General features: G+C 42.5%; 1 protein-coding gene across 1 annotated transcript; it reads right to left on the bottom strand.

The window, feature by feature from the left end:
- Positions 1–404: 404 nt before the first annotated feature.
- On the bottom strand, positions 405–10,131 carry ZNF502 (zinc finger protein 502). The gene is made up of 3 exons (XM_061396200.1): positions 10,012–10,131; positions 4,136–4,246; positions 405–3,638 (listed from the first exon to the last, which is right to left on the bottom strand). Exons 2-3 carry the CDS (start codon positions 4,188–4,190, stop codon positions 2,074–2,076), a joined length of 1,620 nt encoding a protein of 539 aa, XP_061252184.1. The 5' UTR covers positions 4,191–4,246; positions 10,012–10,131; the 3' UTR covers positions 405–2,073.
- Between the last annotated feature and the right edge of the window lie 5,708 nt (positions 10,132–15,839).

Genomic DNA, 15,839 nt, shown 5'->3' with positions numbered 1-15,839 from the left:
TCCAGTCAAGACTCCAAAGACGGCAGTATATAAATATCACTCTAAATGTCAAGAAGTTCCTAAAGTTTTTGGTAAGCAAAGTTTGATTAAAATATATTAACAACAAATAACCATTTACTGAGCATTTACTATGTGCTAGCAATGAATTCTTTAGTGTTTGAAAAAATACAGACATTTGCTTTCCATGAGCATACAGTTTTCATAGGGTTGTTTTTTCCCCTAAGACATTAATTTATTCAATTATGAACTGCTCTATGGCAGGTTTGAGAACATTATCTTTATAGCTGGAGAGGGGAAAGTACGTTATTTCTGTCATATTCCCATTATTGGTAGTTACTAATGCTTATAAGACAGTTCCTCTGGGAAAAAAAATCAATGCTGAATTCCAAAGAACCATTCCAGAATTAACTTATTTTAGTTGTGTTTAATGGTCATATTTTTAAAAACTATATAAACTTCAGAGCATAGAAAACTATTTCAAATACCAATCAAAGGCTATCCTCATATAATCTTCAACAGCTGACTCTCTGGGTAGCAGTTAAGAACAAGAAAGAGAATGGAGAAGTAAAGGGGAAACATGCCCTTCTTTTCACTCAAAAAATAAAATGCCATCAGTCATGGCAAATCATGCTATCTTGATTTTCAGCGTTGAAAGAGGTAATTCTCTTTAGAATTCTTTCCAAATGCATCCCATGAGAAGGGTTCCTTAGATAGCTCTAGTTCACAAAGAATGCTAAACATCCTGGAATAATAAAGTCCTAATAAAAACAAACATCCGACTCTCATGAATCTATGATTATCTCCAGTGCTGGGACTTCCCTGATGGTCCAGTGGTTAAGACTCCACGCTTCCGCTGCAATGGGCACGGATTCGATCTTGGTAAGGAAACTCAGATTCCTTGTGCCAAGTGGCACAGTCAAAAAAAGCAAAAAACAAACCTCCAATGCCATGATTACACAAAACCTAGCCTTCTCCGGTACAGTGACTTCATCATTGAAGCTTTCTCTAAGGACTGGCCAACCAATGCCCAAGTCCAGCTAACCTGAAAGGGGCTGTCTTCCTTTATCATGAATGCTTTCTCACCCTAAGGGCTAACAAACCAAATCCCAAGCTGATCCTAGCGGGCTCCTATCCCCTGGTCCCTGTGTACTAGTCGCCTAGTCAAACTGATAAGGGACAGGAATATGCCCTAGTCCAGGTCAGGAATATGTGGGTGGCTTGCTCAGTCACAGGCAGGCTTCCTGCTCTGAGGCCTCTTACCACTGGTAACCCAGCAAAAACCATTTCCTTTCTGGGTAAGCCAATAATTCCACAGGGACAAAAGATAGGTCTTCCTCTCTGTGACCCTCTGAGCAGATCTTCCTTCCCTCCCACAAACTGACAGCATTTGAGAAAAGCTTTGACTTATTTCCTTCTTAGCCCCAAGTGACCCTCTAGCTTTAAAGGACTGGGACAGATCTCCCTCACCCTGATAAAGTCTTCTTCACCATTCCTGTAGCGATCAGCCCAGTTCTTGCCATATATCCCGATATTTATTGAATAAATAAATTAATGACTCTGTTTTCATTTGTTTCTGTCTAACCTTCATGGGGCCACGTCCACAGATGGGCAGCCTTCCCACAATAGCCACCTCGGTCATTTAGAGGCTATTCAGCACCCCCTCAGAACAGCTGCCACTTTCACATTGAGCACCAGTTTGGAATGACAACCCAGCCTAGTGAGCAGTGAACACAGGCGACAAGCTGGGGAGGTAAGGCAGGAGTGTAATAAGGGAAACACAGTGTTAACTTAATAAATGGCACCTCCAGCTATTAGAGTGCCCTAGGGAGAGGAATGGCAAGGAGCCAAGATTTCTCTGAAAAGTAGGAACTTCCTTCCTATCCTGTATTCCCAGATGCCCACCTGGAGTAGGCTCTGCATTCTCCAAATTTCCACCTCCATATTTGGGAATATTCTTCTGAGTATGGTGTCCAAGTCTCCTTTATCCTTCTCTCTAGGAACTGTTCCTGTGCCTCTCCCCTAGGCCAGATTCCTAGCACTCTCCCTAGAGAAACCATCACACGAATGCCAGATTTATTCAGCACTGTGAAGTTTCTGATGTCTGAAAAGGACTGAACTATGTCTAAAGAATTTTCCACAGTCAACACACTCATAAGGCTTCTCACCAGTGTGAATCCTGTAATGTTCACTAAGGTGTGCATACTTGCGGAAGGTTTTCTCACACTCACTACATTTATAGAGCTTCTCACCAGTGTGAGTTCTGTGATGTTCAGTAAGAGATGTGTTGTGAGCAAAGGCTTTCCCACATTCTTGACATTTATAGGGCTTCTCTCCAGTATGAATTCTCATATGCTGAGTGAGGCAGGTATTCTGGTTAAAGCCCTTTCCACATTCATTGCATTTATAGGGTTTTTCTCCAGTGTGACTTCTCTGATGCCGAATAAGGCAAATGCTCTGAATGAAAGCTTTACCACATTCACTGCATTTGTAGGGTCTTTCTCCTGTATGAATTCTCTGATGTTTAGTGAGTGGGGTGCTCTGAGCAAAAGCTTTGCCACATTCCTTACATTTATACGGTTTTTCTCCAGTATGAATTCGCTGGTGTTTAATAAGGGATGGGCTCTGACAAAAGGCTTTCCCACATTCCTTACATTTATAGGGTTTCTCTCCAGTATGAATTCTCTGATGCTGAGAGAGGTTTGCCTTTGTGTGGAAAGTTTTCCCACACTCATCACATTTATACGGTTTTTCCCCAGTGTGAATTCTCTGATGTTGTGTAAGATTTGAGTGTTTGCGAAAAGAAGAGCCACATTCGTTGCATAAATAAGGTTTCTCACCAGTGTGAATTCTCTGATGATGAATGAGGTGTGTGTTCTGACTGAAGGCCTTCCCACATCTATTACATTTGTAAGGTTTTTCTCCAGTATGAGTTCTCTGGTGTTCAGTGAGATGTGAATGATTGCGGAAGGAATTCCCACATTCGTTACATTTATATGGTTTCTCTCCAGTGTGGATTCTCTGATGCTGAGTAAGAAATGATCGACATCTAAATGTTTTCCCACACTGCTCACACGCATATGGTTTCACTCCAGTATGAATTCTTTGATGTCGAATAAGGAATGAGCTACGACTAAAAGTTTTCCCACATTCCTCACATGTGTAGGGTCTTGTATGAGTTCTCTGATGCTGGGTAAAGGATGAGCGCTGAGTAAAGGTTTTTCCACATTCACCACATTTCCAAGATTTTTTCTGTGTAGAGAGGGTCAAACATTTACTTTGGCCTGAAATCTCATTGGTGTGTATGTTACTTGTCTCCCATTTATGTAGGCTCTCTTCTGTAGAAACCCTGAGATGTGTAACAAGACTTGAGGTCAAAAGCAAGCCTCTCTCAAAATGATATTCCTGGCTAATCATTTCTGGAGGTGCTTCCTTATGGATAAAAGTTATTGCTCCAAAACCTTCTCGGAAAAAGCGTGGTCCAGGAGCCTCTCTGGGAGGGTTTTCCCTCATGTTCTCACATATACGTTTTTCTTCAAATGTAGAATCCTGGTATTCATCCTCTCGGGATCTCTTTGATGCTACCCCTGGCAACTCAATATCAGTGCCATTCTGCTCTGGAGCAGGCTTGTTCATCCAACCTGAAAAAAACCACCACAGTAAATGTCTCTTGTGTAGGGCAGAGTGGAAGTCCCTTAACTTAGAGGGACCTCATTTTGACAGGCCTTAATACTGGCCTATGAGTAAGGGTCAATAAGAGCAAGTGAGCAAGTAATTCAGAATTATAAGCGGTGGAAGAGATCTGCACCAGGATAAGGTGATGATCATTAATGAGAAATGGGTAGCTGCAGACACCAAGGAAGTGAGGCAATCAGAGACAAGGGAGATAAAAGGAAAAAGACAAACAAATAACAGACTAAGATGAGGGCAAAACAGTGAGAGAATGTAAACGAGCCAAATAGTGGAAATGAGATCAAATGAGTACCAGGGAAAAGCTGGCCCCAAGAGATGCTCACTCACATTCACCCCAACATCCCAAAAGAGAGGGCAATTTTCTCTTCTGAGCTTCATTCAGTTTCTCTTGTAAAATTTCCAAAGCCCTCCTATTTCTTCCACTGGTGAACACTTGCTCACTCACCTGGACAAATCTCTCTTCCAATCACTCTCTCTTCAGCTCCTTGCATATTCAACATCCACAAATCTTCTCTTTGCTTTGATTGTAAAAGACTTCAAGGTTGGAAGTGGAGCCCTGCTCATAGAGGAAAAAAAGGTGGGGGAGGGGATATCACTGTCCCAGTAAACAGAAAAATGAGAAAGAGCTGTTGTCTGAGGATACTATCTGATAACTCACACAAAACCTGTCAGGATAGCAATGTGCCTGCATCACCAAGTGTTACGGATGGCTTCCAGCTTTCTGGATTCACAAACTCTGTCAGCTGTTCAAGTGACAGCCAGACAGACTAACATATTAGGAAATACTCAAGCACTTGATAAATACATCAGAATGTTATTTATAAAGATAAAAATAACTATGAATGGGAATATCCATGTCAATGAGTCCATTATACAATAATCTAAAGAAAAGGTAATTAATATAATCAAAATTTACATGGGGGAAATGGCCTCATAGCAAGGCTAATGCATTAGGTCTGATCCACCCACCTCCCCTATATGTCAAGGAGCTGGATAGTAGTTAGGGATTTCTCTCTATTTGATACAATCTAGAGATACACTGATTGTCCTTTCTTCAAGGTGTCTTATCAGTGAAAAATTTTTTCTTCAGGCACAGCTCAATATAAAACCATAGGCTGCAGTTAAAAAAACACATTCTGTGAAATAATTTTTGACTTACAAAGAGTTGCAAAAATAGTAGAAAGGTTCTGGTTTTTGGAAAGTCAAAATTGTAACTGTTCATCAAAAAATATCTCTCCCTATAAGCCTGAAGTGAGAAGTAAAACTGGAAACATCTCAAGAAAAACAGAAGGCAGGGGGATGGTTTATCATAATGAAGACCTCAGAAAACATGAAAGAATAGGATGTCTGGTGAAGTAATTAATAAGACCAGCTCTGTGGCCTTCTCATCAAGGTCTGTGCCTCAGTGTTGAGTTTTAGAGGTTTAGGAGGATTCTAGGTGGGATCTCCTGATCCTCTTCCATAACAGGGACATAAAGTGGACCCACTGCAGAATCCTACAGATATTCATGAGGTAGAGTGGGGTCTGGGTATAATCAGAACTAGACAGTGGAGAAAAAGTCAGACATGACCCTGCCCACCCAGAGCTTAGGTCACAGCTCAACAAAGAAATTACACCAGTAGTTACAAATAAAGTGAAAGTGAACGTGAAGTCGCTCAGTCCTGTCTAACTCTTTAAGACCCCATAGACTGTACCCTACCAGGCTCCCCTGTCCATGGGATTTTCCCGGCAATAGTACTGGAGTGGATTGCCATTTCCTTCTCCAGGGGATCTTCCCAACCCAGGGCTCGAACCCGAGTCTCCCGCATTGTAGACAGATGCTTTACTGTCTGAGCCAAAGCAGAAATATTGGGCACTGTGGAATGCTGAGCAAAGGGGACCTAATCTAACCTGGGAAAGAAAGCCTCACTGAAGAAGAGATAAGTAAGGATTAGATGGGTGAAGAGGGAAAAGAAGATATCAAGAGAAATGAAAGGGAGTATATAAAAGGAATCAAGCCCCATGCTTCAGAAGAATGAACGAGATCTAGTAAGGCCAAAGTATGAAACACTAGAAATGAGCCATGAAGCCTGAGGCAAGCAAATACAATCCTGCAGGTCATTTTAAGGAATTAACCCTAAACTGAGCAGAAAGCCACAAAAAGGACCGGAAAAGGTTTGAAAAGATGTGACATGATTAGATCTGCTATTACACACACACATCCTTTTGTCCATAGTACAAGAAAAGAAGTGTGTACAGGGGTGGAAGGTCGGAGGCAAGGTGAAGGCTGGAGTACCCCTGAGAGGTTGTTTCAGCAGTCCAATAAGGAGACTGGGCTGACTAAGAGAAAAAACAACAGGACAAAAGGAATATTAGAGGGAGATGTAAGGAGAAAAGGTTAATGACAATTTGCTGGTTTGAAGCTTGAGTGATGACAGTAACCTTTAATGAGAGTGGGAACACTGGTTTGGGAGGGAAAAAATACACTCGGTTTGAAATATCAGGCATACATGGATATTAGAGGAGAAAGGTATGGGAAGAAAACTTATATTTAGAATTTTTGTCATAAAGAGAGTAATTGAAATTCTGGGGGTAACAGATAAAATCATCAAGAGTATATAGCTAGGGGATCTCCCCAGCAGTTCAGTGGTTAAGACCGCCATTCCAACTCAGGGAGTGGGGGTTTGATCCCTGGTGGGGGAACTAAGATTTTGCATACTGTGTGGCACAGCTTAAAAAAAAAGAGAGTGTAATTAGGAAACCTTAACAGTGAGTTTACACATTTACAAGGAAGTTAAACTCTGGCTTTTGATTTTATAGACTCTTAATCCCCTAAGAGAAATATGTAAAATAATTTAATATATGATAAAAATTGGCATTTCTAATCATAAACAATCGATCTCTCCCCAATTATGCTGAGATTGTTTAACTATCTGGAAAAAACACTTAGTGAGATTCCTATTTCATACCACATACCAAAATAAATCTAAATTGAGTAAAGGGTTAAAAATGTATTTTTTAAATTTACACATCAAAAAGTAGATGGACCTGATAAATAAAAAGATTCTTATTAATGAGTAAAGAAAAAAGATGAACTGACAGAAAAATGGGTAGTATAACAAATACTCCAAGAATTACAAAAAGCCAATAAACATATCAAAACAAAGCTCCACCTTCATGGTAATCAAAAAAATGAGAACTGAAAGAATGAAGAATTAACTTTTATATCAAATTGGAAAATTTCTCTTTAATGCTAAAACTCAAAAACTGGCAAAGGTCAGGAAAAGAGCCTCTCACACACGACTGGTGGGAATGTAATCTGGTACCATCTTTCTAGAGATAATCCAGTTATATATATTAGGTCTTAAAGTTGTATGCTGAGTGTCAATTGGGACACCATGATCACCATTTTGTAGGTACAGGAACTCAGAACAAAATTCTCAGTCTCAAAATTCTCAGGTGTATACTACATACACCTGCAATGTATCTCAGAAGATCCTCAAATTTATCAATATGTCATAATTTCAGATACAAATGTAGCATCATATATGTATGTTTAAAATATGCATATGAATAAGACCAAAAAAGAAAATTAATCATCACCATGGGGATATGAATTATGAATGATTTTCCCCCCTCTATTTCCCATATTTCCTCAATTATTTATATTCTGCTTTATTTTTAAAAAACTAACTTAAGGAATTCTCTGGTGGTCCAGTGGTTAGTACTCTGCCCTTTCACTGCTGAGGGCCTGGCTCAATCCCAGGTTGGGAAACTAAGGTCGTACAAGCTGCACAGCATGGCCTAAATAAATAAATAACTTAAATCTCTCACAATATCTATCAATTTGTTAGCCACGATCATCTCTGAGGAATAAGATTATGGGACACTTTTTTCTTTTTTCTGGCTGCACCACAGGGCATGCAGGATCTTCTCCAACAAGGGATTGAACCTTTGGCCCCTGGGTTGGGAGCACAGTCTTAACCACTGGACCACCAGAGAAGTCTGAAACTTTTGTTGTCTTAAGGCCTTTCTTTTTGTAATGCTTGAAAGTTTTCCTGTAGAAATAAATAACTCTGTAATCACAGAAAAAAGTGAAAAATATAATCAGAGATGAGACTTATGTGCAAGGATCACATTATTACTATAATTTTAAGAAAATACAGGCAAGTAAAAATTGACGGTATACCAATATAACAGATTATGAAATTATTAAGACTCATGTTTTCAAAGAATACTCATGAGAATACATATGTTAAAACAGGAGACTACAAAACACTAAAAACAAAAAATATGCACATATATACCAGTACTAAAGTAAGCATTCAATAAACAGAAACAATTATCAACTACACAGATACACACAAAATACACACATAAAAAAGGACAGTAGAAGACCCTCCAAAATGTCAACAACTGATCTCTAGGTCATTTAATGGGTTACTTTATTTTGTCCTTTATATTCTTCTACATATTTCACTTGTCCTGCAATAAACATGAATTACTTTCATAATCCAAAAAATATCTTAAAGTGAAAGATCTGGCTCAGAGTTTTAATCCCCCGCCCCCCCAAAAAAAACCCTTTTTAAAAAAATGCCACATCTAATGGATATGGTATAGGTTTCCCATTCAGAATAAGATCAAAGTGGCAAAGTGAGCTGTACTGAAACTCAAGACATAGACCATGTGAACAGGCTATTTATCTGAAAAAGGTGACAAATCAGGTAATATTCCAAGTCCTTCCAGCTCCAACGCTCTGTGAAACCCTTGACTAAATGAGTTCACATAAAGCACTTATAAAAATATATGCCACATAGCAAGCACTCAACATAAGTTCAGAAATATCACGTTTGAGAAGGACAAGTCTGTTACATATACTCTCCAGTTGTGGATCATCTAAGCTGTTTGTCTAAATCAAAAGTTGGCAAGCATTGCCTTTGTAGTTGGAAAACAGAACTAGACAATATGTAAACAAGTGAGCTTGTTTGTTTCAACAATTTTTTTTTTTTTAACAAAAACAGGTGGTAGACCAAAATTTAGCCCATGGGTCACAGTTGGCTGACACCTGGCTTCTAAGTCGGCCAGAATGGAATGCTTACACAAATAAGTAATGTGAAATATCTGTTCATGATTTTAAGATGCTAAAAGGATCAAACTTAATCCATATTTGCGGAAAACAGGTATATATATATATACATATATATATATATAAAAAACTTCATCTTGCTAAAATTTACAGGGACCTAGCATCCTCCTCATGTCTTGTAAGGTTTCTCCCTGCTGCTACTTTGCTACTCCTCTAGAAGCGGCTGAAGGATTCTGGGAAGCCAGGTGTTTTTCAAGAACTGAAACCACAATTCCTTACATAACACCACACTTAAATGTACTGTTTTGTGAAGCCCTTCCTGGTTTGCTTGTTGGCCCCAAGTAAAGTATTCCTCCAGGCTGCAAAAGCACCCTGGACCTACATTTTCTGCAGCGTTGGGTCCTTAATAGCAGTGCGTCCTCGGATAAGCCATCTATTCTCTGCGGACCTCGATTTCCTCATTGAAAATTAGATGTTCTGAAGGCTAAATAAATGCACAACTGTTTCAAACAGTGCCTGGTATTCGTTAGCTGCCAAATAAACGAGGTTTAAAATATTATCACAGGTCTGCTCACATATATATCTTCCAGTACTACACTGGGAAGCGACTTCCCACTTGGCAAGGCTCCGAGGTCACTCACTCTTGTAGTCCCGCCTCTAAATTCTACGTAATATTTGGCAAGTAATGGATAGTAAACTTTTGTTGTTAGACATAAACGTTTCAGAGTACATACTGTCAAATGAGCTTTGTAGAGAAAAGAAGGCAGTGACAATTCAACAGTAGAGATCAAGAAACCGGCTCGGTATCCCAGGGAATTACAGCTCAGGTCTCCAAACTCTCTCGCTAGTGGGTTTCACACTATTTGTTTTCTCCTCTTAAGTCCCTTCAATTTTTTTTTAAGTTTGAGCTGCAGGACTTTTGGGGGAAACAGCTGTACCCAAACGGAGAACTCTGACCCCCAGGATTTCGTTTCCGAACTCGGGTCCTAGGTCTCGGTCATTTATCCGTTACTCAATCATCATTCACTCATTCACGCAATCATCTTCTTAGGCGTGTTCTGTGTGCCAGGCCCTGGTGAGTGCAGTGCTGAAGCTGCAAGCCGGGATGGGCTGCCAGGAGCTCGGGGCCGTCCCGGTACGCAAATATTCGGGGAGAACGAGGCCCGGGCGGGTTTCCACATAAACCAGGGCTGCCGCCACTGCCGAGAGGCGTGCGGTGTCTGTCTTTCCCTTCCCCTGGGTCCCGCCCGCTCACCGTGATGTCCGGGGCTCCCCACAGGGCAGCGACCACTGTCCGTGAGGTACACGGAGACCCAGGGGTTAGAGTCACCTGCCGAGGCCGGAAGAACAGCGGCGCGGCCGGTAGTGCGTCATCAGAGGCCCGGCGGCTCTTGTCCGGCGCAGCCCTCGGCTGTCTAGGAATTGAGGGGAGCCTCTCGATAGCACCCTCGTAGAAGGCGATCTCCGTCGGTTTCCCTCCAAGCCCAGTGGAGGGCTTGTCCCATGAAAGACTGCCTTGCCCGGAATACAGTGACCACCTCATGCCTCGGGAAAACTGTAGATGGGGGCGTTAGGGTTGGAAAAAGTACTAGGTGGGTGTCAGAACGGGCCATCTCAGCAAGGGAGTAATACATCGCATCTGCTACAGGATAACTCGTGGCACTTCCCTACTGGTCCAGTGGCTAAGACTCCGTCCTCCCATTGCAGGAGACCCAAGTTCTATCCCTGGTCAGGGAACCAGATCCCACATGCTGCAACTGATCCTGTGTGCTCAACTAAGACCTGTGGCAGCCAAATAAGTAGGTTTTTTTTTTTTTTTTTTTTTTTAATGCTGGCCCTACCTTCTCCCCTTCCCTTGGCTTATAGGCAATGGGGACAGCCCATAAATGCTGGCTCCTTCCTCAGCATAATGGTTCCTTGGACTGCATCTAAACAGACTCTAACTTTTGGGAACTGAGTTATAACTTCACATCTCCTCCCTCTGACCTGTTTCCTCTCAACAGCCAAGACCTCTCTGCTTCTTACTCTCAAGCTTCAAGTAGATTTGGTGTAACTCCCAGCAGCGGTGATGGTAAATCCAGACCAGCTCGAGAGGCAGGACTGAGCCTGACTAAGGGCTTTGCTGGCCCCAGTCTGCCCAGTTGAGGGCTCACCACCACCAGGGGACAAAAAAGAACAGTGGCTCAGCAGCTCCTGCCATTGACGTCTATGCGTGAGGGAGTCAACTGGCACTGTACTCCATGTTGAACTGTAAAAGTAAAAAAATGTTTTCCCAGTCAAGTTAGGGTTGGTCTCTCTCACCCACATCTATCCACAGGAATGGGCTTACCTGGTGGTTCAGTGGTAAAGAACCCGCCTGCCAATGCAGGAAACACAGGAGACTCCGGTTTGATTCCTGGGTCCGGAAGATCCCCTGGAGAAGGAAATGGCAACACACTCCAGTATTCTTGCTTGGGAAATCCCATGGATAGAGGAGCCTGGAAGGCTACAGCGCAGGAGTTGCAAGAGTCGAACATAACTTAGCGACTAAACAACAACATCCACAGAACTATGGCAGGCTTCTGCAACCAGGCAGCCTTTAAATAAAGGGTTACAAATCCCTTTCAATCGCCTCATTTCATCCCAACCGCCTAACCCTGAGTGGAAGAGAGGATTTACGTTCAGAGAAGTTAGGGATTTGTCCTGGGTTGGAGGTAAGTGAGCAGCAGGGCCAGAGTAGCATACTGTCAGGAACTTTGGCAAAATAATCTTGTCCACAGTGGCACGTCTGACTTGTTTCCAGCGGCCCGAGGCGAGAGAAGTCAGCTCGGCAGGACCGGAGTCCCAGGGTCTGGAGGAAGCTGTCCTTGCGCTGGTACGAGCCCTTCCTTCTCCAACCCATTCCCCTCACCCTCCCACCTTGTCTATTCCTTCCGCCGCCCCGCTCCCTTCTCTCTCTGCTCTTCCCCACCCTCATACCTATTCTTTTCCTGCCTGCCCTGGCCCCGTCCCCAGCTCCCAGCACAGCGCCCACTCCCCGGTGGCAGCCTCCTCCTCTCAGTAGCTGACCTCAGGCTGCAGCCTCTTCTCCGCTTTCCTTCCCAACACACCCGCTCCCAGCGCCTGACTATAGCCAGATCCTCCCTTGGCCAAACTGCCAATCCCTCCTTCCCCTCCATCCTCTGCACTCCTGGCTCACCCCGCCCCTTCCCGCTCTTCCCTCTGCAACTGCCCCTCCCCAGTGAGACCCTCACCTCCGGGTATCCCAGGCGCCAGCCAGTCCAACCCAGATCCCGGACCCTCAGGCGCCAGGCTGCAGGCTCTTGCCCCGCAGCTCCAGGAAGCGAGGCCGGGTCACCATCTTTGCGGTTCTCCCGCTCGGTTCCTCCTGCTGGAACCCGGGGGAAAGCGGCCGGCTGTGGGGCCAGGACCCAACTCGGTCCCTACTATAAAATGGATTTCCAATGAACCTGTCTGAAAGGACTAGGTGAAATCATGGGAGAATGAAGCATCTTTAAGAGGGCAAGTCTTTGATCTGACAATAAATGGTAAATATCCAAACAGCAAAGATCACAGTAAAGGGACTGACTGTAAACTGGGGGAAATACTTGCAGCACATATGGCAGATGAGAAGTGTCATTTCTTTACTACAGAATTGGTAGAAATAAATTCTTAGGGCTTTCCTTGTGGCTCAGCTGGTAAAGAATCCGCCTGCAGTGCAGGAGACCTGGGTTTGATCCCCTGGTTGGGAAGATCCCCTGGAGAAGGGAAAGACTACCCACTCCAGTATTCTGGCCTGGAGAATTCCATGGACTGTATAGTCTATGGGGTCACAAAGAGTCGGACTCGACTGAGCGACTTTCGCTTTCACTTTTCACTTTAGAAATAAATTCTTAAGAGGGTCAACAACCCAACAGAAAAAAAAATGCTTAAAGAACATGTACAGGCAATTCACACACAAAAAGAAATACACATGGCTTTTAAACACAAGACATGATTTTCAGGTTCACTCATGTTACTGCTGCTGCTAAGTCGCGTCAGTCGTGTCCGACTCTGTGCGACCCCATGGACTGCAGCCTACCAGGCTTCTACGTCCGTGGGATTCTCCAGGCAAGAACACTGGAGTGGGGTGCCATTGCCTTCTCCCTCACTTTAACTGAATGCAAACTAAAATATGAGAGCATTTTTCATTTATCAGAGCAGAAAAGACAACAATAGTATCATAGAGGATTCAGGCAAGTGGGCATTTTCACACATACTGGGAACTGCTTTTGCAATTTCTGTCTAAATATCAAATGCATATACCCTTTATCAATTTATCCTGCAGACAAAATTGTATGCATACAACTTTGTCTGCAGGATAAACTGATAAAGGACAGTATGCTGGGATATTCATCATGGCATTGTTTGTAAAAGCAAAAGATAGAAAAGAACCTACATGACCACCAGTAGGGCACTTGCTCCATGAATCACAGTACATCCATATAACAGAATATCACACAGCAGTGAAAAAGAATTAGAACTTACAGGCAAACAAACCATCTCCAAGACACACTGAGTTAAGAAAAAAACAAGTATCCTAAGGTCGTGTGTGTGCGTGTGTGGGGGGGAATATATAAGACTATAAATGCATGTCTGGGAGGATCCCCAAGAAATTGACAACAGTTATCTCTGTGATGCACCTACTGGGGTACTCTGGGCTGGGACACAACTTCTTTATTGTCTGCTCTTGTACCACCGAACTTCTTACCATAGGCAAGCACTGTTGTTCCAATTAAATAAAGCACTTTTAGATGAGGAGAGGGGTTCTTGGAGGCACACTGAGAAGATAGCTTGGGTGAGGAGATAATGGCCTTTAGCCTTAGTTATCTTAATCCTGACTGTGACTACTGACTATGAAAATGTAGATAATCCAAAAAAGTGGGGGCATATGTATACCCACCTGATTCATTTTGCTGTATAGTAGAAACTAACACAACATTGTAAAGCAACCATGCTCCAATAAAAACTTACTTCAAAAAAATAAATAAAGAGAATGTAGATAATAAGAGAACTTCCCTCCTCAGGTGAAGTCTAAATGAGATTAAAAAAAAACATTTGGCATTTAGCAGAGTGCCTAGCACACAGAAAACCCCTCCAACTAACAGCAGTTACAACCTTGCTATTGGCCCAGCACGGGGACCTGGGTAGCCAAGTAGCCCGCTAGGACTTAGGTTGCCTCCTCACACCCAGGGTGACACAGGGCAGCCCCAGAGAGGCACACAGAAACCAGGACCTCTCGGGTCTGGGCTAGGCCCCAGTTGTCAGAGATTATGTGTCACAGGGTGTGGAAGCCTGGATTGATCCCCCGTGCCCCGAAGGCCTGCTCATTCCATCTGTCTTCTCTGGCCCCTGCTGCTGCCTGGGTCAGAATCCAGGGTCTCTCCTGGACTCTGACAGAAGTGGTCTGTATGATCTCCAGAGGCCTTTCTCCCCTCACCAGCCCAGCCTCCACTCTCCACAGCTTTAACTGCATGTCACAAACACTGGGGTTATATATATTCTCCAGCTGAATCCCCTCGCCTGGCATTAGGTCCTTGGTAACTGACCACTGTATTTCCCCTGACTCTTATTCTGCTGTTCCCCACTATCCATTCCACACCCCACAAGAACATCTTACCACTCCAAATAAGCCATGATCTTTTTCTTAAATTTCCCTTCTGATCATGTAAGTAATTTAGGCTCACTGTAGAAAATATAGACAATGCAGGAAAATTTAACCACTGTTAATACCTCAGGTATTTATTTCCTTCCAGTCTTTTCTAGGCATGTATTAATATATTTAAGAAAAATGAAGTGTCTATACACACCACTGGATTTTATACTTTGCATGTTTCACTTAATATTATTGCAAATATTTTATCATATCACTAAATATTCCTTAAATTATGATATTTAGTGGTTGCAGAACATTCCACCACATATAATCATTCTACTATTGTTAGTCAGTTGGACTGTTTTCATTTTTTGTAAAATATTAACACTGATAAGTATATAAACCATTGTCAAAAACTAAAATAATTAGTTTTAGTTTTCTAAAAGTGGTACTACTGTATCAAAGGATTATCAACATTCTTTTTTAAATCATTTAGCTTCCAATAAAACAATAATGAGTTAAAATGGTTTAAAATATATGAACAACAATGATGGGACAGGGAAACAAAATTCTAGAGGATAGAAAATGGATAAAATGGTGGTTTCATCAACAATAAAATTAGATGGAAGGAGTGACAACTTGAAATACTTGTTGATGGCAATGCAGTGAAAGGAGGCAGCTGTCTACCTGCCAAATTCCAGATGACTTGGGACTTGGAAACCCCTGGTTCAATGAAGGGTAAGGTGGAACAGGGCTAAAAATAAGTGCATCAGGGGTCTTCTCTGGTGGTCCAGTGGCTAAGAATCCAAGCTTCCCCTGCGGGGTGGCGGGGGGGGCGGTTCACTCCCTGGTTGGGGAACTAAGATCCATGCATGCAGTGCAGTGCCGCAAAAAAAAAAAAAAAAAAAATTTAAGAATAAAAAAATAAGAGCATAAACTGAAAACCTGCAGTAACATTTGATCCCCTTGTCTCTCACTCTAGAGAATCACTTACATTATCCAAACCCCAGACAAAAACATGAGATGATTTTTTGCCAAAAGATCTCTGCATCCTGGCATTTAGTCTTCAGGGAAACAACCTCTTCCTACCAACCACTCGAGAGGGAAGCCTTTTACTGAGCCAAGCCTACTACCTGCCTCCACACCACACAAATATATGCATGTTCATATCTGAGTGTATAAGAATCACAACATATTTGAGGAAATCCTCCAGAGAGTCAACAAGATAAACAAAAAGTAAAAAGGACCCAGAGCAGGGGAATGAAGGTGGTGAGGCAATTCAGTGACAGAAGAGACTTTAAGGAAAATCCTTCTAATTAGAATACTCAGATTTAAGAGGCATCTGTAAAATGAGAATAGTATGCTACACAAAAGGAACAAAGTGAGAACAAGAAAAGGCTCTTACAAATTAATTACTGCCAAAATACTCACTAGAAAGGTTGAAAAATAATCAAGGTACTCTCCCAGAA

The sequence above is a fragment of the Bos javanicus genome, chromosome 22 (genome assembly GCF_032452875.1).
Source record: "Bos javanicus breed banteng chromosome 22, ARS-OSU_banteng_1.0, whole genome shotgun sequence".
Lineage (NCBI taxonomy): Eukaryota > Metazoa > Chordata > Mammalia > Artiodactyla > Bovidae > Bos > Bos javanicus.
The sequence above is the reverse complement of the archived record's forward strand: the minus strand, read 5'-3'. Positions and strand labels throughout refer to the sequence as shown.